Below are 25,657 nucleotides of genomic sequence, written 5' to 3'. Positions count from 1 at the left end.
ACGATTCCTCAGCTGAGCTGTTGGTCACTGCAGGGCTCTGTGCTCCTTGTTCCTCTTGATTAGAACCTGATGTCAGAAATGGGGTCATGTTTTCCCCCAGTGACACTGCACGCTGTGCTGCACAAGCTGTGCCCCAGCCCTCAGCCATTCCCTACATCAGGCCCTGGCTGCTGTCAGCATCGTGCTGATCTCATCATTAAGCACAATCAGCACTCCCTTATGAGGTAATGGGTACTGTAGCTGAAGATTCCTGTGATCAGATGTAAGCTGTGCAGATAAAGATGTTTGAAAGCAACTGGCTGGGGCTGTATTCTTGGGAACTGGTTTTGGATATAAAAGAGCCAGAACCTGCCTAGAAAAAACAAATGGAAAGCCCCCAGTGGTTATCACAGAAGCTGGGCTTACCAGAAGAACGGTACAACAGTTGAGGGATTTCAAAAGTGTGTCAGAAACAAAACTGCCTGAAAAGTCTGACATCCAGCACACCAAATAATGGCTACATTACACAGGGGAGAGCTTTCGTGTGGGATTTCCAACTTCAAGAAAGATAATAACAAAATGCCGTTGTGAAAAAGCACCTGCCCTGGTTTCTGTGGACTCTTTGTCCTGACAAGTGCTCTCCCGTGCCTCTTATCTCCCCACAGGCAGATTTGAGTCAAATGTTAATGGAAAGCTGTGCCAAAAGGGATTCTGAGAGGGTACCCAGCCCACGTTCTGCCTGGCACAGTCAGTTCAGCCTGCTCTCTTGCTTATTGCTTGCCCAGCTTGCTTTCAGGAAACCTGCAGACAAACACTTGGAGTCACTTCTTTCAGCCTCTAAAAACGGGCCCAAGGCTGAAGGCAGACCGTTGTGCTGCTTTTGGGGAAAGAGGAGCAGTGCTGCAGGCAGAGCTGAACCTGCTGTGTGGATACGCTGCGTGGCTGCCCATCAGCCAGCATGCACATCGATCAGATGGTTTCTGAAACCTGTGATTTGAAGGCATGATGGGGAAGACGAGTGCCAGCACCCCTCTTTGCCTTTCTTAGCAGTTCTCTTTGGAAGTTCCCTCTTCAAACTGGCTTTCTTGCTCGCAGACAAGTTCCACGATACTGTTTCAGCACATGACATTACCTAAATCCATCCCAAGCCTTGTGAGTACTCTGATCCAGCTTCTCAGCAGAGGACTGCTGTAAATGTTTCTTTTCCAAAGCCACAGTGGTACCTCACAGTTATTCATGAGCTCTTCTGGAAATCATGACTAAGCAGACCGCCTCGTGTTCAGTGGAAACATCGCTGCTGGAGAGAAGCAAACTTCCAGACTCACAGAACAATGGCCTTTGGTTTGAGATTCCTGTGTGTGGAATGGCAGATCCTCACCTCAGCTGAACAGATGGATGTGGTAGCAGTGCAGGAGGAGATGGTAGGGCAGAAAAGACTAAGGGCAGCCAGAAGAGCTGTTCCACACCTTCCAGCTGATCCAATTGCCACCATGCAGGCGGCACTACAATGAGCAGAGAGTTCAAAAGCACTGAAAGTGCTTTTATGGTTATTGTTCTTAAGCAGTGTTGTCTCCTGTTGCTAACAGCTAATAAATGTTTGCCCAGTAGGGAAATTCCAAAGGGGTGAGAGAAAATTAATCTTCTGTTAATGTTCAAACTGAGGCAAGTGCAACACCTACCGCTGTCCTGGGCCATTTGGTTTCATCTCAGTGTAAAGCAATCAAAGGACAAAGTGATTACTCAGATGAATTTGTTTTGGAATAGAAAGCAACTGTTCAGATAAATGAACTGCTGTGAATGGGCAGAGGCAAAGCAGGCCCTTCTTGAAGGTATCCAAAATCTGAAGAACTGCTCACAATTATCAGCTTAGAAATGTCCTTCCTTTCCTTGAAGGTTTTCTGGGGACCCGCTTGCATTGCAGAAGCATTTTAAACATTAGTTTGTGCTTCCTGTAAGGGCTTACATAAAAGCAGGAGTCTGAATTGTGATGAACAGCTGATGAGATCACTGGTCAGGACACAAAACTGCTACCAGCATGGCACCTCCAACTGTGCCAAGTGGATTGTTTTAGTGGTGCTTATGCACTATGTATCATCCCTTCTGAGAATGCTTCTTCCATACCCACTCCATCCTGCTCCACAGGACTGTCCCAAAGCATCGTTAGCACTATAAACCTGTTTACACAGACTGAGGCTGAACTAGAAATCAACTGAAGCAGTGAGTTGTCCTTGTGTACCTGCTTACGGTCATGCAGAGCAAATGCAACCAAAAACCCCAGCTGACTGAGCAGCACTCTGCTCCCTTTGCTTGACACAGAGCAGCTGCACGCTGTACACCATCGGTGAGGCACAAGTGCAGGTCATGCTTGCACAGCAAGACTTTTATCTTGCACCTATCAGCTGAATTCCCTCATTGCAGTCACGCTGCAGCACGGCGGACACACAAAGCAATACCAGAATTGCTCTGACCGTGTTTGCTTACTGGGCTGCACTCAGAAATCTTGTGACAGTACCAGGTAGGTGCACTTTGTCATGCTGGAAAAATCTGACTGCTAAGCTTGTTCTGAAACACACCTAAAGTGCCAAGCAGCTCCACCTGCCCCATCCAGAACCTGCTGTGACTGTGCTAGAAGTCAACTCGGGATTGTATACAAACCTCCAATGTCAGTTTCAGAGAAATCCTCTCTGACTTCTGTGGGCATCAGAGCATGCTCCTACTTTTGCACCAAAGCTGATGCATTTTTCCAGGCAAAAAAAGAAAAAAAACCAACAAAACCATTCCCAAGCATGAGAACTTGTATTTTGAAGTCAAAATGTTTGCTTTGGTATGTGCCACAAAACATTCTTGGTGTCTAGACACTTATGAGAACAGCTACTTCCTCAAGCTCAAAACTGTTTCTCCTCTCTGATCTCCTACTGTGAGAAAGAGATCTGAGAAAGGTATGGGGAAAGCTTGGAAAACCCCTGGTATCCAATTAAACTGGTATTTCACTTTAGTTGACTGAAGAATTTTATCTCCCAGCAAGGAGCTTTTCTTCTCCTGTCACTGTTTTACACCATCAGCCTAATTGTTGGCATCAGCCCTGCCAAGTGCAGCAACAGCCAGGACCACAGTTACTTGGAAAACCCCTGTGCTTTCAGAGATGGTCAGCTGGGGGAGATGTCCCTCATCCAATTCTCTCGTCCACCTGAAGCTTTCAGCCTTATAAAACATGCAGCACCTACAAAAAGAGCCACTACTTACAGCAGGTGAATGATCTTCCAAGTAATCTTCTCTTTTGACATCAACAGAGTGCACAGGAAACCTGAGATGGGTTATTGGGTCTAAAGAAACCTACTGCCATCTCTTGTTTTAGCTGTTTAGTTCTCCTGGGATACAGCACTGACATTTACACCACTCCAACTCAGGCAGTGTGTAATACCATCTGTTCTAACAGCAGGAAACTCTAAGGGATTTGAACCAGATTCTGGAATCACTTCCATTCTGTACCAATCACTGTTTTTCTTCCATGACAACTGCCTGGCCTTCTCCTGTCCCAGTGCTATGTAGAAGAAAGATGCTGTTCAGGCTGCATGTACTTCATGACATACCTCAGGTTCCTTCAGACCTTGACTCAAAGCAAGGAACTGAATGCTTTTGTGGAAAAAAAAAAGGGCAGTAAGCTGTACACAGAACATTGAACACAAAGGTCTTTAGCAGACCCCAGATAACATATCTTTAAACAAATATCACCATCCATCTCACTCAAACAGACCCAGAACAATGTTCCCTTCATCAGGTGCAAACAGCACCGAATGCCCACCAGTGCCAAGAGTAACTCAGCCACACAAAGAATAAAGCCAAACCACCCCAAAATGCACCCAGATGTTTTCAAAGAGGTATTGGGAGAAATGTTAGAGACATGCCCACAGAACTACGACCTGGGTACGCTACAAGAGAAGTTGTTTCCACAAGAGAATTCAAAGGAACAGGAAGCTTTATTGCAGACTGATTTTCTCCCTGCCCAGAGGTTCAGATTTTGGCCTAGACATTAAACACAGAGTGCCCCAATTCATTCCAGTTAAACAAGGCAATCAATTGTTCTTACAATAAAGAGTGCACAGCAGAGACTGGCAGTCAAAGCAAGGCAGTGCCTCACGTCCTGTTAAGAATACCCTTTTCAAACAGTGTATCACTGTGCTACAGGTTGGCTTCCATATTGCATTTACCACAGGTAAAAGTCATGGACCAACGTGCCAACTGAAAACTGAGTTATAATCAACACTGTCTCTCCCCATCATACAAACAAAAGCATAACAGGGCCAGTAACACCACCTTTAGTAGCCACGGGGCGGGAGCAGCAAGGCATCTTCTCAGAGAGAAGGGAGAGCCATTCCCCATGCTCCCTCCCCTTTCATATTCACTTATTCAGTTCCTTCAAGGGAGGAGAGTTCCACATTACTGGCCTCTAGCCCATCAGACTAATAAATCAAGAATCACAAAGTAATACAAAGTAGAAAATGAAGTTCTTTGCATCTGCAGCAAAGCACAGATTGCCGCTCAGTCTATGCTCTCAGATCAATGGCTTAATACTTGATGTAAGAGATTCCCCCCAACCCCAGCTGGAATCCTTTGCTCAGGTTTTTTAGACAAAGAAAGAGAATGTCTGTCTCCAAACTTCGGAAAGAATCAGGTGTAATAGGAATCTGGTGGACCACCTTCTTTAAAGAGAACACTAAGCTGTGTGGGAAGAGAATGTCCATTCCTTGGCTGCCTTGGATTCCTTACGTGATGTCCTTCTTTCTCGGCGGCCGATGAATGTTCCTCACCACGCACTTCACCATCCATTCAATTCCCTCGTTCACACCTTTGCTGAGGAAATAAGACAGGTAGGCGAGATTAAAACACGAAAACGTGGTGGATGTAGGTCCTAGCTGACAACTTACTGAAAGCAAAGGGTCCTGCCCTGCACTTCACTGCTGGCATTACTATCGAAGCTTCTCAAACCCCCAAACAGCGGCAATCGGATGTTTTTCAATTTGGCATTTAAAGTCCACATTTTGTTTCTCGGTTGTTTCCACAAGCCTGCGTCCAACTTGATGAGACATCAACTCTGGAGAAACCTTGAATGTTAGAGCACTGGACAGTCAGCTGGTTTGAGGTTATTTGCTGCAAGTCCCAGGCTGGCTGTATCACATATTCCAATCTGACTCCAACTTTCTGTAATCATCTGTGCTGAGGTTGCCAAGCAATAAACTGCTCTGCACAGCTTCCCAGACTGGACTTCTACCAGTATTTTTATTAGTGCAAACTCCAAATGAAATTTTGCAAGGAATTTCCACAGAGGTCAAAAATAGAAGTGTTTGTATGAAAACCACACTGGTAAAGGTTGTGTTTCATAAGGTTATTATCTAATGCTCCTCTTCCAGTCAGTGCTTACCCACTGTTTTTGTTGTGGTGGTCATTCATCTGCTTAACAGCACTTGGTTCTTAGTAATGTAGGCAGCTGAGATTTTTTCCCCCATGGTTTTAGAAGCTTTACTTGTGTTTCCCAGTAGCTTGTATTATGTTACAGCTTTGTGGTTACATTAAAAAAAGAGAAGGAATCTCAGAGCTCTGGGTTCAGTCCTTCAGGTGGTAATCCAGCCAGGAGTTTCTCCAGCCATTTCTTGCAGCACTTTTGTCTTCATGCCAAATAACACTTTTCACTCAAGAAATGAAAGTGTTGCCCAAGTATTACAAAACACAATGCACCATAATGATGCCAAGATGTTGAGAACTGGGTGGCCTGGTCAAGGCCATGGCACGCAGCTGCACAGGCATGAAGAAATATCCCAGCCTCCCAAATTTTGGTCTGTTCTAGTCACTGTGCCTTAAACCACATGGTTCCCAGGCACACAAGCTCTATCAGACCGCCCTATATATTATCTATATAACAAAGCTCATCTGCACGCCCAAAAACATGAAAGCAAAATCCTAATTACTCCACCAGCAATGGAACACCACTCACTGCCCCAGCAGTGTCATAAACAGCTGCATTTTCAATTGACTTACTGCATAAAAGCCAGGAGCTGCAACAAATGAACCACTGCAAGGATTAACGTGCATGGGGAAGGAAAAACAAAGCAGAAGCATCACCAGCTCCATAAGCCCCCAGGTCCCATCACTTTGTGCCTGTGAGCAGACAGGGCTGGAATATTTTCATAATGCTTTATAGAAGGGATTTGCAAATGGAGTTGCTGACCTGGTGAAAGTTCAAGGTTCACAACCGTGTCTGTTGCTGCTGGGAAGGAAAAGCAGCTCCCTCACCATGGTTCTGCACTCCGTCACGCTGATCTCGCATGGCACTACACGGCTGTTCTGTTAACCAGAACATCAGCAGTTCCCTACTCACCCAGTCAGAGCAGAGCAGGCTTGTGTTAGGCAGTCCCTCTTCCCAATTTTGTTAATGCAGTCACTAAATGCTGTTTTGATGTCAGGTATTGACAGACAAGTCTGCAAAGAAAATCAAACGAGAGCTTTCTTTCTATGCTGCTGCAGACAGCGGGCTACCAACACAAATCCTACCACATCCCCAGTTCTGCTCCAGCCAAGATGGCACAGTGATGTCAGTTAACACCCCCATTCCCCTCACACACGAACACAGCACATTCACTTTCCTTTCATTAAAAAAAAAAAGCTTTTCCAACCTCTTTTCAGTAGCCGTGAAGGAAGCACAGCCTTGCACCCTGCAGATAACCCTGCCCCAACCATCACACACAAGTCCTGTGGGAGCACAGCTATTCACCAACCCTTTGGAAATGGCACTTAGCAGGATCCCAGCCACGCCAGCTTCTGCAGCCCACCCAATGCCAGTGCCCTGCCTGATGTGTGCTTTCAGAACATGCTGAGTGCCACCTTTCTTAGGTTCCCAGGGCATTCTTTGACATTAAAGGCACAGCCTTCCCTGTTTGTTGGCATTCCACACATGGAAGAAAATGCTGATAGCACAGAAAGCATTTCCAGGATCCTGGTGTCACTTCACCATCAGCTCTTGCAATTCTGTACATTTGCTAAGAGATTACTGGGAAGCAAGTTTAAAAGACGCACAGACGTAACAAAAACCAAGAAATCAGCACGTTATGTTCCTGACAAAACAGACTGACATCAGAAATCCTTTATTCTTAGGGTTACAAGACAAGCAAATTGCCCTACTGACGCTGAGGTCTGCTCACTGAAGACTGGAATTAGGCACCAGCTTTTAAATCCTATTCTGATCCCAGTGCTCAGAAGCCTTGGACAATCCATTTAAGCACTTCTGCTGGCCACGAGCCCAGCTCTCTTCCTCTTTCTGTTAAGAGATTAAGGCCCTCAGCAAGGCTCAAACACATGTTTTAGGCACGTGTTTACTCAAATGCCACATCAGATCCTTGTGAGGCCGGAGGATTAAGCCACATGTAAGTATGTTTTGATTGTAGAGACGACACGCAGTCAGGAATTCAGCCTTCTGTAAGCCTGGGTCTTAACTCAGCAGAAAGATAGAAAGGAATGATACCAGCAACCCCATTTTGCAGAACGCTGCTTCTGGAGAAACTTGACAGGGCAAACCAACATGGGGATGGTAGTGTGAGAAATAAGCAACCCTCAGTGCTTGTAACTGAGAAGCATTCTTAAGAAATGACCTGAGAGTTTAATGACACCCAATTCACACAGTGCCCCGGAATTCAGAACTGTGATTTTCCACTGTGAATTCCTCGAATCCATTTGTTGTGCAACTTTTGATGACTGTATTTTCTTATGACCTCAGTTCAAACCTTCAGCTGCAACCAGCGAGATCCAGAAACGTTACAGAATCACAGAATCACAAGGTTGGAAACGACCTGCAAGATCATCCAGTCCAACCCCCCTCCCATTCCTATCAGTGCCGCAAGCACTAAACCATCTCTTGTAGCTCCTCATCCAGGCGCCTCTTGAACACTACCAGGGACGGCGACTCCACCACCTCCCTGGGCAGCCATTCCAGTGCCTGAGCACCCTTTGAGAGAAAAAGTTTCTCCTAATATCCAACCTAAACCTCCTCTGGTACAACTTCTGGCCATTTCCTCGGGTCCTACTATTTGCCTGGGAGAAGAGGCCAGACCCTTTTGCACCACAACCTCCCTTCAGGAAGTTGTACAGTGCAATGAGGTCTCCCCTGAGCTCCTCTTCTCCAGACTGAACAATCCCAGCTCCCTCAGCCGCTCCTCATAAGACTTGTGCTCCAGACCCCTCACCAGTTTCGTTGCCCTTCTCTGGACACGCTCCAGGGCCTCCATGTCTTTCTTGTAGTGAGGGGCCCAAAACTGAACACAGCACTCGAGGTGCGGCCTCACCAGTGCTGAGTACAGGGGATGCTCACCTCCCTGCTCCTGCTGGCCACACCATTTCTAATGCAGGCCAGGATGCCGCTGGCCCTCTTGGCCACCTGGGCACACTGTGGGCTCATGTTCAGCCGAGCACCAACCAACACCCCCAGGTCCCTTTCCTCTTCACAATCATCCAACCACTCATCCCCAAGCCTGTAACGCTGCATGGGGTTGTTGTGGCCAAAGTGCAGAACCCGACACTTGGCCTTGTTAAACCTCATCCCATTCATCTCAGCCCAGCGATCCAGCTGATCCAGATCCCTCTGCAGGGCCTCCCTGCCCTCAGGCAGATCGACACCACCTCCCAACTTGGTGTCATCTGCAAACTTACTCAGGGTACACTCAATCCCTTCATCTAAGTCGTCAATGAAGACATTAAACAGGATGGGCCCCAGCACCGACCCCTGGGGGACACCACTTGTAACAGCTCTCCAGCTGGACTTCACTCCACTGACCACCACCCGTTGAGCACGGCCCTCCAGCCAGTTCTTTATCCAATGGAGGGTAAAACTGTCCAAGCCACGGGCAGCCAGTTTCCGCAGAAGGACACTGTGAGGGACCATGTCAAAGGCTTTGCACTTTCTTTTGGTTACTTCGTGCACCAAAGCCACTGCAACTCAAGATTTTTGCCAAATGAGAAACTACAAAACTCCTGAAGAAGACCTGTCACCAGTTGGATAAATAGTAAAAAGATGAAATAAAATACAATAAAAATATATATCTCACATACTAACTTCACAAGAGTCAACCCGGACTTGGGAGCTGGAATTCACACCAGTAGGCACGGAAGATGGGTGAGAGATTATTTCCAAATGATCAGTTTGTTCAGGTTTCTGAAACATGCAGCTTACTTTCTGTATGACATTCACTGCCAACCAGGAGCATCTGAGCTTCTCGTGCTTAGGAGAAAATGTCAGCTGTGGCTTCCAAGTTCCTCTCTTTTCCTCCTATCTCCATTACAAAACTATTGTTTATAGATGTGTTTTGTCTCCCAGCTGAAACCAGAGAGCAAACTAGGGAAACTGGATTCGTGATCACATCAACAGAGCAACATTACAATAATAAAATCCACAGCTGACCTTTCTGGGGTGATGCTATCTACCACACCAGAGGAAAATCACAAGTTGAGGAGTCAGATATCCACCTCCACTTCCCCTAAAGACAATCATCATTGCATGCAGGCTCTCTGAGGCACAGTCATGCCAGGACAAAGCTTCAAGTATGGGCTTCCCAGCCACCTCCAGGGTAACTGGCAGAATGGAAACAGGGAAGGAGCTAATGATAATAAGGCAGCTAATAATAATAAGCCCCCTCCCCCCCAAAAAATAACGATTCTAACCAACCTGGCCTATGTTCTGTGCTACATTATTTTCATGGAAGCTTATTTTAAATTAAAACTAACTTAACAGAGAAGCTGCAGTACTTTTTCAGTTGGAATTCAGAATGGTCATCGTGTGGAAGGTTTGTTTTCCAACATCTGTATGGCAAAAAAGAGAACAGCAGGAGTCTTCACAAGCACACTGCAGCAGTCACCACCACTCTTCTCATTTCCCAAAGACACACAGAAGCTTTCCAATATTCCACTAACTTCAAACTAAATTCCCAACATTTATCCCATCACCAGGACTGCAAGGCCTCCTCCCAAAGACATCACACAACACTCCAGTTCCACAGACTCGTTTTTTAGCTTGCTTGTGCCAGTATTTCTAACAGCTTCCCTAAGTGAGGCATTCTGTTCCCCATTTTACAGCTCAGAAACACAGAGAGTTGGCAGGTTTTTAAATGCTGCGTTCACATCAAAACTGCAGACAGAAAGTTCTGACTTTGCTGTTTACTCAGCAGTAAACAAATAAAGCAAAATGGGCCAAAAGTGGGACTGTGACTTGAGAGTCAGCACCCAATACTACCTATCAGATATCAATGCCCCCAGCAAAGCCACAGCTCCTTTAAAACAAACAGGACCAAAACCAGCCCTCCCACAGCACACATTTGACTCAGCATTTAATCAGCATTTCAGAACGGCCTAATATTGAAGCTCTGCTAAACACAGAGCGTATTCCTGGCAAAAGAAGAGTCACAGAAATTGTTTCCAGGATAGAAAAGCTGCTACTTCATGGCCCGTGGTGGTATTCCACCTCCTGATACTGCCAAACATCACTCATGCTTGGCAGCGCCCTGTGGATGCAGTTCACCCCAGGGTAGCGGTGGCTGCTGAGAAAGGAATTTCTTTCTACAGGCTGTTTAGCACCAGAGCCAAAAAGAAGCTCACACTTTATGAGACTGCATGCATTTCAAGCATTGAGTCAAAAACTTCCCTCACTTGCTCTTCAGAACATCAATCCATGTCAGAGTTCAGAGACGTTACAACACAAGTATTCTTCTGACCTTTACAGGTGTAACCAACCTACATTATTGTTCACCCAGAAATACCAGAGTGATGAAGACACCATTTATCTTCCCTCGTGATGATCTGGGTTAACAGCAGAGGAATGCTGGGGAGAATTCTTCGCTTCAATTACGTGTCTGGAGATCCACAGCAGAACAATCTGTGCCACTGATTACTCTGTAATGTTCGATTTTCTTTCCAAGTTCTTCCCTCCTGGTAGATCAGTGGAAGAGAAAAAAAGACCTCCCATTTTCTAACCCTTGCTTAAGAGAGCCTAAATAATTACTCAGAAATATGCTGTAGACCCTCCAGCGTTTTGTTAACAGCACTGATGGCCCTTCACTCTGTGTTCACATCCAAGATCATCTATGATTAGACATTACTTGAAAACAGATATACTTCCAGCCAGTGTAGCTTTGCTAATCTCATCACAGTTCTTGATTGCATGAAGGCAGTGAAGCTGTGGGCTGCACCCAGAGCCTCTAGACCTTCATAGCTTTTACCTTGAAAGCCTGTTTCAAATACCTCTTTGTAGCCACTTGTTTGCCTTGGCCCAGCTTGGGTGCCAGAAGAACTGAGCTCTGCAGTATGACCACAACAAAAAACGCATGTATGGCCATAAGGAAATTTCAAACAGCTTTTAAGTCACTGCATGTAGTTAAATCTCAATGGCTAAAGATAAGAGAGCAGATTGCTCACTGTTACTGTGCTGCTGCATGGAAGACGAGAGGCAACATTCTAGTTTCCACACAGAAAAGACACTCATCTTTCCCATACACCAGAGTTCACAGCAAAGTCAGGACCTGAAATCAGGAATTGTGGATATGAAGCTTATGCTGCCCCTAAAGTGGAATTACACTTCCTTCTGTGCCTAGATAACCTAAGGATCACCCAAATGCCTCCTGTGCTGTATGAACGAATAACAACAAAATCCACCTTTATATCCACAGTGATTTCTATGGAAGTGTCAAGGATCTGCCACAAGTACACTCACGGAGACAGGTGTACGGGCCGGGGAAGGGAGCTGGAAGCACTGCCACCCTTTGGAACAGATACTGATCACAGCTGCAAAGGTCCCCATTCCAGATTTTCCCAACGGTCTCTAGCTCCATCTAGAGACTGATCTCTCCAACTGCATACTGGAATTCCACAAACAACACAGAAGAGCATAAAGTTCACTAACCAATGTTTTGCTGAATAAATAAGAAGAAAAACAAATTGAGATACCGAGCCTCAGCACAGGAAAGCCATCCCATAGCTATAATCTGTTCTGTTTACAAAAAAAGCTTCTAATCAGGTGGGAAAAGTGCCTCTGTAAGTAATCTCACCTGCATCACTGGGAAAGGGCTGGGAGAAAAAGGAAAAACTAAATTCAAAGGAATTGTTTCCAGCAGTGAGAAAGCCCACTGCTGGATCAGCCCAGGAATATCAAATACATTTAACACAAACGCAGAGCCCAGCTTCCCAAGGTCTGTTTGCTCATTTAAGAAGCACATCTGCAAATAATCTTACCTCTACATCCTGCTTGTTAGCTAACACCAGAATGGGAACCCCTTCCAGAGCTTCGCTAGTAATCATCTTCTCTGTAAAGAACAGAAAACAGAACAGAGGTTTAACCAGTTCTGGAAGGCAAAGTTGTGCAAATACAAGACCCTTCTTGCCCAATGAAGCAAGAAGATCCTCCTTGTGCCGTATTTTCATTTGTTCCAACCTTTCAGACTTTCACCTCATAAACAGTTATTTATTATGCAAAGATGCAAACGTCCTACGGCTGTGTCAGCAACAGGCTGCAGGATCAGACAGAGTGGCAATGACAAAACAGTGCCAAGAAACACGATGAAATCACAGGACTGGTCAAACACAGCACACTTACCAAAAGCTCTTTTAGATTCTGAGAGCCTCTCCTCATCAGTGGAGTCAATAACGTAGATCACACCGTGAGATTCAGCATAGTACTGAAAGGACAACACATACATTGGTGTTGTAGCAGCCAGGGCCAACTGTTACTCCTGTAGATTTTTGTTTTGTTTGGTAAGATTTTGATACACGTGAAAGAGATCGACCACGTAAAGCCAGCTGTTTGCATCGGATGTCTGGAGGGAAGAATGGCATCACATAAAATGCATTGAAATGCACTGCCTGCTTGCTGGCTGCTGAATGAAGCAGGTGAAGAAGCACATTGGCTCCACAAGCCCTGAAGAGCTTCTCTCTGCCATCACAACCTTCGTATCTAATGGTAATTACTGTCCATTACCACTACGGCAAATATGAAGCACAATCTTTGCTAATTTCACAAAGATACATTGAAGCCTTTGGAAAAGGGTTGATGCTGAAGACTAAGGTTACCACAAAACCTGCATGACTATTACAGGATCACAGTTCTGTCATTGTGAAAGAGACCAAAAGAGAAAACTGCATCTCCAACCTTGTCCCAGAGAGACTGCAGCTCCTCCTGGCCCCCCAGATCCCAAAACATCAGCCGAGTTTTGCCAACATCAATGGTACCAACTGGAAGGAAAGAAGAAAAAACAATCCAATGAAAACTAAAAGGGTCTCCAAAGCACAGACACTGAGAGTGCTGGGGTGGAGCAAATCACATACAGAGCTACTTCCAGCAACAGAGCAATACATGAGGAAAAAGTCACCATTATATCAGATAGAACCACAGACAGAACCACATCTGTACAAATAATATCAGAATCAGGCCAAAGAATTCCAGCAAAATGTTACTTAACTGCTGAGTGTAGCCCTGAAATGGAACATCTGCTTCTTTAGGTTTTCATGACTTCAAGGTTATCTTTTCTTATAAGCTAAGCCAGTGGATTTTATTCTCTCACAAAAACACACAGGGGGAGGATTGGGAGAGAAGACCTTCATTTGCAGGAACTATTTTGGTCTTGTCTACTCTCCAATAATTCAAACACTCAAGAATGAGTGCCTAACTTTGCAAGCAGACCATAATAACAACAATAACAACAACCCATATTTACTTACTGTTTAAGCCCACAGTGGTTGTGATTTTCGACAGACTCATCCCCTTGTAGTTCTTGTTAAATCGAGTTTTAGTCTGCTCAAGGAAGGTCTGAAAAGGAATGTGAAAAAGTATTTACTCTCAAATATTCTACTGCCTTGGGTAACCCTGTCCCAGACCTGCTTTTTCATGACTGCAGAGTCCTGTTCCAACAGACAATGCCCTCCCTAACCTTGAAACAAAGCATTTTTCTTGCTCCCTATTTCAGTACAGAAAGAAGGGCTCACAAGTGATTACAGGATTATCCAAGCTTATGCTAAATTTAAATACGAGATAAAAGTTGATTCTTTGGGGGTAACATTGCTGAAATAACTCATGCTACAGACAAAGAAAGACGAATCTATCTGATAGAAGTTTTCTCTCTAGAGATGGGGCTGTTTAGAACTGCATGCAAGCTCTATGCAATAGGTAACACACAGCACTTACTGTTTTACCAGCATTGTCCAAACCGAGGATCAGGATGCAGTACTCATCCCTCTGGAACATGTATTTATAGAGTCCGGACAGCAGAGTATACATCCTGCTCCTGCAGCAGATGCAAGGAATCATTAACAAGCAGATCATTTCCAAAGTTCTTTCATCCCACAATCTAAACGTTTCCCAACATCAGATTAATAAGTTACATTTCTAATTGATCAGTAACTCTTAAGCCAGCCACAGGACAAATCACAGATACAAAAGCAAGCATGCAAACACCTCAAGATCCAATGTTCAAACACATTTAAGTGAGGGGTGATCTTCCAAGTAGCCTCACCTCTTTTTCACCACACAAAGCACAGCATCCACTGGAAACTCACTTCTCCTTTCAAAACTTGTTTTCTTTGGGACTTAACAGAAAGCTTGAAAGTAACTTGCAGATAAGACTCACAGAAAAGAAGCCAGTGGCATTCAGATATACAGGAGTGTGCAGGTTGGTGTCCCCTCACTTTGTTTATGACCCATGTACAGTATTATGGGATGCTCAACAGCCAAACCAAGCTCACAGCCAAATGTACCCTGCAGGTGTGTAGGAACGCTCACCTACCCCAAACTCTCCTCCCTCCAGCAGCAGTGCTGCTACAGCACCCACCATACAAGCAGCTGGTCACAATATAACGCCGTGCAGTTAAACGGCCAGCAGCACAGTGCTGAGAAGCACACAGAGCAGCACAGCAGCTGCCAGCAGCACACACTGCTGCTCGTTGGCTTTGCACAGGGCAGAGAGGAGCTGCTCAAACACGAGGCACGGCGGTACCGAGAGCCCGCAGCATCGGAACTGCTCTTTTGTTCAGCATAGACTCAAAAAGGAACCTCAGGGCAAAGAGTTTTAGAAGCGACAACCTTTGTGCGGGTGAACAACCGCTTTGAAGTCAAACAACGCTGCCTAAAGGCCAGGGAAAAAAAGTAATACAGAAAAGACAACAAAAAAGCGTTCCAGAGGTGAAGGGAGGGTTGGGCAGTGCACAGAGCGGAGGGAGGGGCGGGGGCGCGGCAGGCTGTAGGGCTCTGTCCCCGAACAGCCCGGCACCGGGCACACAGCACAGCCCTGGAGCCCCCCTCCAGGCCCACCAGCAGCCCCGGCCCGGCCCGGCCCCGCGGAGCCCCCCGAGCCCTGCCGCTGCCTCACAGGCCGCGGCCCTCACCACCGTCCCCACCTTTCAGAGCCCAACCGCGCTCACAGAGCCGCCCCAAACCCCGCCGTACCCTGCGGGCCCGGCCGCGGAGCGTAGATCCGCACACCAGCAGCCCCTCACCCGGTACCGGGAGCGCCTCCCGTCAACCAGCGCCGCCGCCGCGCTCCCCTCGCGTGGCGCTCTGGGAAGTGTAGTTCTCGCGCCGCCTCCAGGATGGAGAGGAGGGAGATTTTGAACTACAACTCCCAGAATGCTCAGCGACACCGGAAGCGTGGGAGGACCCGGATGCGCAAGTGCAGGACGGAGAGCTCCGTCGCTGAAGTGGCGTTGCGCGTCAGCTGGAGGAGCCGGAAGTGGCTGTCCGGAGGGGCGGAAGTGAGGGGAGTGTCATGGCGGCGGTACCGCGGTGGTGCGGGAGCTGAGCGGGGAGGTCTGGGCTGCGGCCGTGAGAGAGCCCGGCGGCTCCAGTGGCCTCCGGCTGCACGGGGACGGGATAGGGCAGAGCAGTCCCGAGCTGCTCGGGGGCCCTGACGCACCGCCGGCCGTTTGTGCACTGCGGGAATTTCGCCGGGCTGTTTTACGTATGATTCTGGGGCATGTTCTGAGTTCCCGGAAAGGACACGGTTAAACACTCCTTTCTTTTAGTCGGAATGGATGAAGAGAGCCTGGAAGCAGCGATCCAGGCCTACAACGCCCAGCTGCAGCAGGTAGAACTGGCGCTGGGGGCGGGCCAGGACCCCTCGCAGCAGTCGGACCTGATTCAGTTGCAAGAAGACTTAAAGCAGCTGATAGAACTGACCGAGTCCAGCCTGGTGGCTGTCAAAAAGAGCAAGCTGCTGGCTGCCTTAGATACAAATGCCTCCTCCTCATCCCCCCAAGTAAGTGCCCTGGAGCAGCGTGTGAACCCCGACAGTTCTGCCCAGGACGAGGAGTATGCTGCCTTCAAGGAAGCCATTGCTGAGCTTGGAACTGATGATGAGCTTTCAGCTGATAACAGCGAGAGATCTTCAAAGGGAAATGAAGAAAGCAAGGAGAAAAGTGGATTGAAGTGCAGTGAAGAGGAGGAAGAGTCTGACAGGGAGGAGGAGGAGGAATTGAGTGGGATGAAGGTTAAAGCCCCGTACTACAGTTCTTGGGGGACGCTGGAGTACCATAATGCCATGATTGTGGGGACAGAATACTTGGAAGATGGCAGTGCGGGTGTCAGAGTGCTGTATCTCTATCCAACTCACAAGTCCCTGAAGCCGTGCCCGTTCTTCTTGGATGACAAATGCAGATTTAAAGAGAACTGTCGGTAAAGAAGAATATGGAGGGGGAGGGGGCTCGTATCCTTGCTGTTGCTAAGGGCCGTGTTACTCACAAGCAGGAACATCTGAGTGTTCCATGATGGCTTTTGTAACCAATGGGATTTTGCTGTGTTTTTAAAACCTGTTGTGTATGGTAACTGGTGGCATCAAAGAGTTGGGCAGTTTTCTTCAGGTAATGCGGAGATGAAGCAGAAATCCCTGTGGTCAAGTAGCAGAAATTTTCCCTTATGCTTCAAATAGCTGCATTAATCACAGATTAATGACTCAGAACAAAAATACCGAAGGCGGTCTGTTGATTGTGCCTTTGTTCCAGCTGCATGCAGAAGTTACAGGGTCTCCATCTTTGGAGAGCTTCAGAACTAACCTGGATAAGGCCTTGAGCAACTCGATCAGGCTTTGAGGTTGGCTGTGCTTTGAGCAGGAGGCTGAGCTGGAGACCTGTGTGTCTGTGTGCAGTCCTCAGTATCTCAAAAGATCTGTGATTTCTCAGATCTGCCTTGCAAAGAAAGCCTCGTTCTTGGGGGTGGGATGCATTCTTTTGTTACACAACAGAAATGATACGAATACAATGAAAAATAAATGACTTCTGTAATTGAACCAATGCAAGATAAATCTGCTGTGCAGCTACTGGTGCAGATTCATCTCTGCTGACAACTTGTTTGCGTTTCCTGTCAGGAAGGAAGGGGTTTATATTTAAAGCCTTTTCCAGTGAGGTAGATCTAACTCCTTTTCTGCCTTCCCTGGCAGGTTTTCACATGGCCAGGTGGTCTCTGTGGAGGAGCTTCAGCCATTTCAGGAGCCCAATCTGAGCACCCTGGAGGTGGGCTCTGCCTGCCTGGCGAAACACAGCGATGGGATATGGTACACTGCAAAAATAACTGGTGAGTGGTGTTTGTGGGGGTTCTGCCAGAGCTGTGTAGGGATTGAGCACCCATGCTCAGGGAATTACAAAGCATGGCTGTTTTGGTTAACGATAGCAAAAACTTGAAGATGTAGTTGTGGCCTTGAACTGAAAATCTGGAGGTGGTTGAGAACGTGGTCTGAGTTGTTCTGAGGTTAGGAAACAAAAAGGTGACATTAGAGCAGTAATGTAGAAGGGAAATGATGGCATAGTCATGAAAAGCACCGAAAGGGAAGAGGCTGGTGAGGCAGGCTCTTGCTGGCATATTTGAGTAGAACTGCAGTAATCTGGGAGCTGTTGATAGAGGCTTGCCTCTGTTCTGAGAAGGGAAGGGTGAGGGTTTATTCTTTGGCAATTGCTGGGTCAGAGGGAGTAAGTCACTTCTTTGTAGTTCCACTTGTTGATAGCCCATCTTTCTCCATTTTTAGAAGTAAATCTTTTAAGCATTTAACTGTTTTAACAGGTGTTCCTTGGGCCTTTCTCCTCTCCCACACATCGTTCCCCGAAGCTGACTTTGAGAAAGCCCTCTGCAATGTTTGTATTGAGCGTTTACTTGTTTCTTGCTTTTTCTTCTGTAGATATTGACAGTGGCTACTACACTGTGAAGTTTGATTCCCTGCTGCTAAAGGAAGCTGTTGTGGAAGGAGACAGTGTAATTCCCCCACTACGAAGTGAAGATGCTGCCTCATCTGCTGAATCTGATGAAGACAGTGTTGATGATTCTGGTTATGCTAAAGGTGAGAGGGTGGTGAGGGTGTGAGAAAAGTGCCTTGTGATCTGTGCCTGCCTTCTGTCTGGGACCTGGAGCTTTCATTGCAAGTGTCTCACCTCTCATGAGAGGGTGGGTAATCTCTTTTTGCGTTGCTGAAGGTTTGAGAAGGGGAAGAATCTGTTATGTTACAATTGCAGAATGAAATGTGACTTTAGTGCAGAGCACCAGTGATGAAGCTGGGATGTTTCTGTGGGAGCAGGTAGAGGGCGCCGTGTTTTACAGCGGAGCTCCAGTTCTCAGGTGGGCATGTGAGCTGAGCAAGCACGTGAAACAGGAGACTTCTAATCTCCTTGGAACCAATATGGAGCTGTATGGCACATGAGTGAGATCCCAGGCACAAGTATTTGGATCTCCCAGTGCCTTAATGAGTAACAGCTGTGCCTGGTTTTTACTACAGCAAGCTGACACAGAGCCCAGGTAACCTCTTTGAGCATATACAAGTAGCACTCTCTCTGTGCTGGTGCCCCTGTTATGTCACAGGGACAAAGCTGTGTCCTAGAGCCCTGTAAATTTAGCCTAATAGAGATTACTGAATACTAATAACATGTCTTAGCATACTAGCCTAGAGAGTCCTCGTGCTTATGACATGCTCTGGAAGCACTGATTAAGCATATTATGTGCCACAGTGCCAAACTTTGCTGGGATGGCTTATATCAATCTGACCATCCCAGAAGAAAGAAAAGAAATGTAGGGACTTGTAGGTGATTCTGCCTGGAACTGTGAGATGGTGTGTGCATTAAATCAAGTGAGAGCTCTCAGGTAACCCTCTAAGTGGTGTTTGTAAAAGGTGACAGCACAGTAGGACCAAGTAAAGCTGGAGGAGCTGCTGAATGATTCTGTGGTGGGAGAGGTACATTGTATTCCATCAAGAAGGGTTGTCGTGCTCTTGAAGGTTTTGCAAATCAGTTTAGTGTCTGTGTGTCACTAGTTTGTCTTTTCTGTGCTGCAGTGATTGATTCTGGGGTTCCAGAGAATGGAGAATGGGCTCCTGCATGCAGTTCCTCTTTCGGTGGCTGGGAAGCCCACACTCGTGGCATTGGATCCAAACTGCTTGTTCAGATGGGATACGAGTTTGGGAAAGGTAAGAAGAGAAGGTTGTCCTGTTTGTCACAGTCTCAGTCCTGTGATGGATCCTAAGGCTAAGTGAGAAGATTTTGGATGAGGCAAAAACTTTGCTGAAGGGCCTGTTAGATAAGGCTTGAGGTATGTGATGAATCACCCCTGGGTGGAAGTGTTAGTAGGCAAGAAGAAAACTATTTAATCGAGGTAGAGGCACATGTGTGCACATACAGCCCCTGTATGGTAATAGCAAAAGTTGGAGGCATTTAAAACCAAGGTCAAGGTAACGATTAAAGCCGTGAGAACTGTTGAATGAGCTGTTCAAAGGCTTTAGGAAGGTAGAAGGGAGCTGATTTATGAAGCTTGTGATGTCTGTGTTAAAGCATCTCCTGGCTCTAGACGTGGACTTCAAAGCCTGCTAAACTAGCTTCTTACTACACAAATTGTATGGAGCCTTGGAGGCCTTAGGAGGCCAGTCTGCTACTCGATTTGTCTCGGGTTCTCCCAGAGGAACCAAACCAGTTTTAAGAACCTGCCTTGAGAAGCCAAGGATGTGAGACTGAACCTTGTCTCACAGAAGGTGACCTGGCTGTTGGCCTTGGGCTTCTTACTGCATATCTTCTGCTGTAGGAGGCTCCTGCTGTTGAGTTACATAACTGAGCTGTGGCTTGTGGCTGTTTCCCTCAACTTGGATGGTACTTAAGACATTTTGCACCTCCAAAGCCTGCATGCTTGTTCTAAGCTTGTCAGTGTGAGTGTGGGTTTGTGGTGGGAGCTGACTTGGAGTGGGGATGTCCTTCCCTGTGGTAATGGCTTGGTGACTCTCATGGCTTTTCCCTCTCAGGGCTGGGGAAGAATTCTGAGGGCCGAGTGGAGCCGGTGCAGGCGGTGGTACTTCCTCGAGGGAAGTCCCTTGACCAGTGTGCTGAGGTGCTTCAGAGGAAGAAACAGGGGAGGCTGGACCCTGGCAGTTCGAAGAAATCCCGAGCAAAGGGAAATAACAGCAGGAGATCCCCTGCAGGCAGCCGCAAGCCACCCCACAACGTGTTTGACTTTCTGAATGAGAAACTGCGAGGGAAGAGCGCTGGGGAGAGGGCTGGAGATGTGACACTGCCAGAGAGGAAAAGCAAAGAGATCTACCATGCTAGCAAGAGCACCAAGAAGGCCCTGAGCGTCCGCCTCTTCCAGACGATGGAGAAGATTGAACAAACACAGAAGGATATCAAAGGAATCCAGCAGGCCCTGGCACGCAATATTGGGCGGTACGAAAAACTTCTCTTTTGGGCGATGGGATAAGCTGAGGATTCTTGGTGAGTTTGGGAAGGGGTGGGCTTGGAATGAGGTGTGGGAGGAAGGAAGGAAACTTCTGTGCGAGACCTGGGGGGAAGTAGAGAGAGAGAGAGCCTTGAACGTGTGCTTCAGCCCAGCTTGGACACTGGCAGGTGTGTCTGGGGTCCTTCGGGTATGTTAAAGAGAAGAGCTCTCTCAGGAGAAGTCCCAGAGTCCTTCCCTTCCCATGCCCATCTCTGAAGTGCTGCTGCTGAGCAGCGCTGGAGGACATTTTCTAGCCCAGACTGTGCTGAGCATCAGGTACTTCCTGCCTTCAGCAGGTGCCTTGGGCTGATCCCATAAGAAAGGGAAGACCCTCCTGGGATGGTGACAGACCTCTGATCTTACCGTGCAGGATGACACACTGCTATGATGCTTCTTGCTTTCAGGCACAGCGTTGCTACTGCTCAGTTGGAGGAGAAGCTGGCTAATGCACACAAGCAGCTGGGGCAGCTGCAGGCCCAGGAAGCCAGTCTGCAGCGGGAGCAGAAGAAAGCAGATACACATAAGAAGATGACTGAATTCTAGTCTCTGAGGAAGGTGTTTGACTGAAGTGGTTATCCTTCTAGCCGACCCTTGTGCTCATGGCCTCAAAGCCCCGGTGAGCTATCCTGCTTCTCTGGGTCTCGGGCTGCATTCCAAGTCCAAAAACTGGGCTGAAAAGCACCAGTTCCTGAAACTGGATGCTGCTGAGCTCTGCCGGGAAGAGGATGAGCCCACGTCCATCCAGCCTTGAAGTTTGTATAAGGACTAGCAACAAGAAACACAATTCTCTGCTATCTTGCACACTTCTTTCCTCTCATCACTGCAGTAGCTGGAGTGTGTAGCTGCTCAGATGATAACACTGCTGGCTACGAACCAGATGAGGAGGGCCTTTGAAAGCCCCACATCCTGCCATCGGTTGTGGCTTGTGTTTGCAGCCAACTGATGAACACAAGTGGAGGCAGGGTCCCAGGCACATTCTGGCAGAGCAGAAAAGGCATATGCTAGTTGAAAACAACAAAGGCAAATTGCTTCAGCTGCTCTCTACCTTCTGTTCTTTGCTATGGGGTTTATCTGAGAACTCTTAAATAAAGAGCAGTTTCTCATCAACCTAGTGTAATGCATAGACAGAAAACTGGCAGCTTAGGGGTGGGTACTAGCGGCCTCAAGCGTCGTATTTCTTCAGTTTGACTGTAAGAGTATCCCTAAGGCATGCTGTAACCTAACTGATTGACTTGGCATGGGGAGCTGCGTGGTTCCATGAGTGCCAGAGCTGGGGGAGTATGACAGCAGAGTAACAGATTCTCAAACCTCCTAGCCAGGATCAACGCTACAGGGAACCTTGAGCTTCTGTTGTTACTTGAGGTTTTTCAGTCTTAGGTGGCTCTCTGAATGCAGATCCTTTATTAAGAAACCTCAGGACCCAGTCTCAGGTCAGACTGTGCCCTGAACGAGCACAAGGAGCAGGAGGTGTGTGTGTGCTGAGCACACAGCCCTGCCTGGGAGCAGCCAGGTGAGGTGCCCTTCCCTGCTGCGTGGTCAGTCCTCTCCCAGGAGGGATGTCCTCTCCCCAAGGTTGTATTCTCTGTTGGCTGCAGCTGGCCCTTGCCCCAGAGGAGAGATGGTGATTTCATCAGACTCTCTTTCTGGTGGGATTTGTGCATTGTAATTGTGTTGTTTTTAAAAAAAAAAAAAAAATAGTGATTTCATGCCAGTATCTTAAGAACACATTTTTTTCTTAATTAAAAAAAAAAAAAAATCAATTTCCTTTTATTCCGAGTTATTTTTTTGTCTAATGGAAAGCTTTGCTTCCTTAATGCCACCTTTTTATCTGTTCCTGAGAAAATTATGAAGCTGTCAGCTTGGGCAGAGCTGCATCACCTCGTGGGGCCAGGCCTGTCTGATTCACTGCCAAGCTAACCAGAAAACCTAAGGCTGAAGGAGATACCATCAGAGTGGAGATGTGATTTAGCGTTACTGCAGGCACACCTCGGAAAACAAAGAGCAACAGCCAAAATAAACAAGATGAGTATCTTCAGGAAGCCTCTCAGCGTGCCTCTTTCCTCCTGGAAAGCAGTGATGGGCACTGTGAAAGGTGGTGGGCTGCCTGGAGCACATCGCGTCCGTCTGTTTGTCACCAGTTTGGCTGCAGTCTCTTCATTGTTCTCAATTCGTGTCCTCCACGCTCTGGGTTGAACTCAGGCTTTTAACAATGGCTCCTCAGTGCCCTCTCTGATGTCTGCAACTCCCACACACGAGTGTTGAGTGGTGACAAGAGTCAGTGCGCCGGCTTAGCATGGCTGCTTGTTGGAGTGGCCCACGACTGATGAGCTGGGCAGAGGAACTCCTCGGTTTGTTTTGTGCCCCGATGCTGTTGGGTGTTTTCCATCTCACAATTGGGTGTATTAGCCCCGTGTCTCTGTTGAGCTGTATTTTTTACCCCTTGTGGTTTCCCACAGCTCCACTTTTCAGACTTCCATTTACGCGGCTGCTGCCTCCCACCCAGTGCACATCCCTGCTGAATATTTACTTGTTTTTTTTCTCTGCCCTTTTAAGGCACTGCTTGTTTGCAAGGTAATGACTCGATGTGGCAACCCCTTCTTTCCTTATGTTCACCTGCAGACACAGCTGGCTCCAAAACCAGCTCTACAGGAGCAGAGAGCAGCAGAGGGTGCTCTTGTGAGCTGGGTGCCTGCAGAGCCTGCTCGCAGACAAGGCGGGGAGAAGCCCAGCCTGCTGCTGGGTGAAACAACAAGCTCTGCAGGTCAGGAAGCTGTGGTCTGCATGGTATCTGCACAGAGCTGCCTGCCGAGAATGAGCTGAAGAGTGGGAGAACTTGGATCGAGATGCTCGGAGTGTTTGGGAGCCCCTGATGAGGAGCAGGCTTGTGGTTTAAAGGAGACAAAGTTCTCAGTTGACTGGCAAGGAGGCAGGCATGGCTGGATTCCTGTTCTTCACGCTCACCAGTTTCTGAGGTTCTGCAAAGTAAGTGATGGTCCCTTTCTTGCCTGGTAAACGTATCTGCGACTAAACCGGGGCTGGAAAATATTTAATCCATGTGGGAACTGCAGTGCTGTCAGAGATGCTGCTGCAGCCAGCCAGACTGGACAGGCAGGATTCCTATTTTCAGTGCTGCGGAGTTGAAGCATTGCTGGGTGAAGCTGCGGGGAGCCGTGCGGGGTTTGCGTGGTGCTGGCGGTGCTGGGGATGGGAAAGGAGGCAAAGGTCTCAAACGCAGCAGCTTGGGCTTGGACTGTTGACTGCATCTGGGGGGAAACGCTGGACTCCTGTGAGAAGGGTGCTATGAAGACTTGTGTCACTGAAACAGCCTCTCATCAATCCGAAACGATGTAGAACCGTGCTGAACGTGGGGCACAGAGGCAGCCAGGAGATCTGGGCAAACACACCTCCTGCATCCCCTCGTGGAGCATGCTTTGGTCTGCGTTGCTAGTCCTGGGTCTTAGTGCTCATCCAAGCTTTGTAAGGCTCGGGTCTGGCGTTAGAGATATTTTTGGCCCTTTTCTAAGTTGTCTCAATGGGAGCTCAGAGCCCCTCTCAGAGCTGCAGGAGCGCAGTGCAGGGGCTGAGCACTCGTGCCTGCTCCTCCTTGGAAATATTCTTCAGCTTTATTAATGGCATCTCGTTGTCTTGGGCAGGCTGAGTGCTGTTGATTAACGGTTACGAGGCTTTCGCTTTTCACAACTTGGGACTGAAAGCCCCCTAATTCTGCTTGGTGGGGCTTTTTTTGGTACAAATCCCCAGGGCACCGCGCTGCGTTGGCTGTGGCCCCGTTGGCCATCATGGATGAGAAGCACCATGGTGTTTTCCATGGCAGCTCTGCAGACTCTCCTCTTGTTCCTATGTTATGTTGGTGCAGCGTTATCTGCCCCAATGAATCACGCTGGGCAAAATCGTCAGCAGCAGAACTTAAATTGACAGGAAATCAAATTTCGTTGTCATGAGGCCCAGCTGAGGAACTCGAGCTTTTTGTAACGTGGCTTTTGGAGCTGAAAAACCCTCATATCCTGGAGTAAGAAACCGGGTTCAGTGCTGGTGCTGAGGCATCGTGACATGGGGCGATTCCCCAATGCATGTCATGCCCACGGAGCTGCGGCCACCTGCAAAGCAGTGGGGCTGGTGGGAATGCTGTCTGCTGCAGCTCCTGCCCTGAGAGCAGCCCCAGAACCTGGAGATCCATGGCTTTATTAGCGGGAAGCTGAGCTGCACGTTGCAGTCGGTTGGAATCTCTGTCTTGCACGCCTGCTCGGTCTGAGCATTGGGCAGTGCTGGGTCTCCAACTGGTCACTCTTGGTAATTGTAGAACCAGCGCCCTGTCCCTAGGGGGCTGTTCCCAATGAGTGCAGAACCCAAACGTGCCAAAGAGCGTAAAAAGTGGACCATTTTTTAGGTCAAAAACACAGGAGCAACCACAGACCTCCTGCACAGTGGAGAGGGCGGCCAAAGTAGGTCAGGAGAAGAGCTCTGAGTTAACTTCAGCTGGAGAACCTCATTCTCAAACCCGAACAGCTCAGGGATGGCCGTGGGATGAGCCGTCCCCACATGTGCTTGTCACAGCAAGAGAAGATTTCCCTTCAAGCCCCATTCACCTCCAGCCACCATTGCTGCGTATCGCTCTGCTTAGTGCCAGCGCCTCTCCTTGCTGCTGCCCCGGGTGCAGCCACCCCTGCAGCCTCTGATCCTCTGTAATGAGCCAAACGAGTTCAGCCGGCACTGTCTGGAGCGCTGCAGGTAACGAACCGTGCGTGCTCAGACAGCGAGCGGTGCTGCCTAATTAAAACACCATGGAGGCAGAGGAGCTCCTTCCCAGCTCTGATGTGAGCCGGTCTGCCCAGCCTGGTTGGTGCCTCCGACCTCCCGTCTCCATTTCCACATGGAAATAATTGCTCTCCGGGGGTGAAGGCTTTGAATCGGCGA

The 25,657-nt window shown here is 47.9% G+C and overlaps 2 protein-coding genes across 2 annotated transcripts; one reads left to right on the top strand and one right to left on the bottom strand.

Annotated features, from left to right (window-relative positions):
• Window positions 1-4,742: 4,742 nt before the first annotated feature.
• Window positions 4,743-14,278, bottom strand: ARFRP1 (ARF related protein 1; the record flags this gene model as incomplete). The annotated part of the gene is made up of 7 exons (XM_079543525.1): window positions 4,743-4,830; window positions 6,353-6,453; window positions 12,241-12,311; window positions 12,602-12,683; window positions 13,154-13,236; window positions 13,723-13,810; window positions 14,186-14,278. 7 exons carry the CDS (start codon window positions 14,276-14,278, stop codon window positions 4,743-4,745), a joined length of 606 nt encoding a protein of 201 aa, XP_079399651.1.
• Window positions 14,279-16,022: 1,744 nt separating this feature from the next.
• Window positions 16,023-21,268, top strand: ZGPAT (zinc finger CCCH-type and G-patch domain containing; the record flags this gene model as incomplete). The annotated part of the gene is made up of 6 exons (XM_079543518.1): window positions 16,023-16,666; window positions 17,427-17,560; window positions 18,159-18,317; window positions 19,302-19,433; window positions 20,256-20,673; window positions 21,130-21,268. The coding sequence occupies 6 exons, from the start codon at window positions 16,023-16,025 to the stop codon at window positions 21,266-21,268; spliced, it is 1,626 nt and encodes a 541-aa protein (XP_079399644.1).
• Between the last annotated feature and the right edge of the window lie 4,389 nt (window positions 21,269-25,657).

The sequence above is a fragment of the Tetrao urogallus genome, assembly GCF_951394365.1.
Source record: "Tetrao urogallus genome assembly, chromosome: 16".
In the NCBI taxonomy this organism is placed as follows: Eukaryota; Metazoa; Chordata; class Aves; order Galliformes; family Phasianidae; genus Tetrao; species Tetrao urogallus.
Note: the sequence above shows the minus strand (reverse complement) of the source record. Positions and strands in the feature narration are given on the sequence as shown.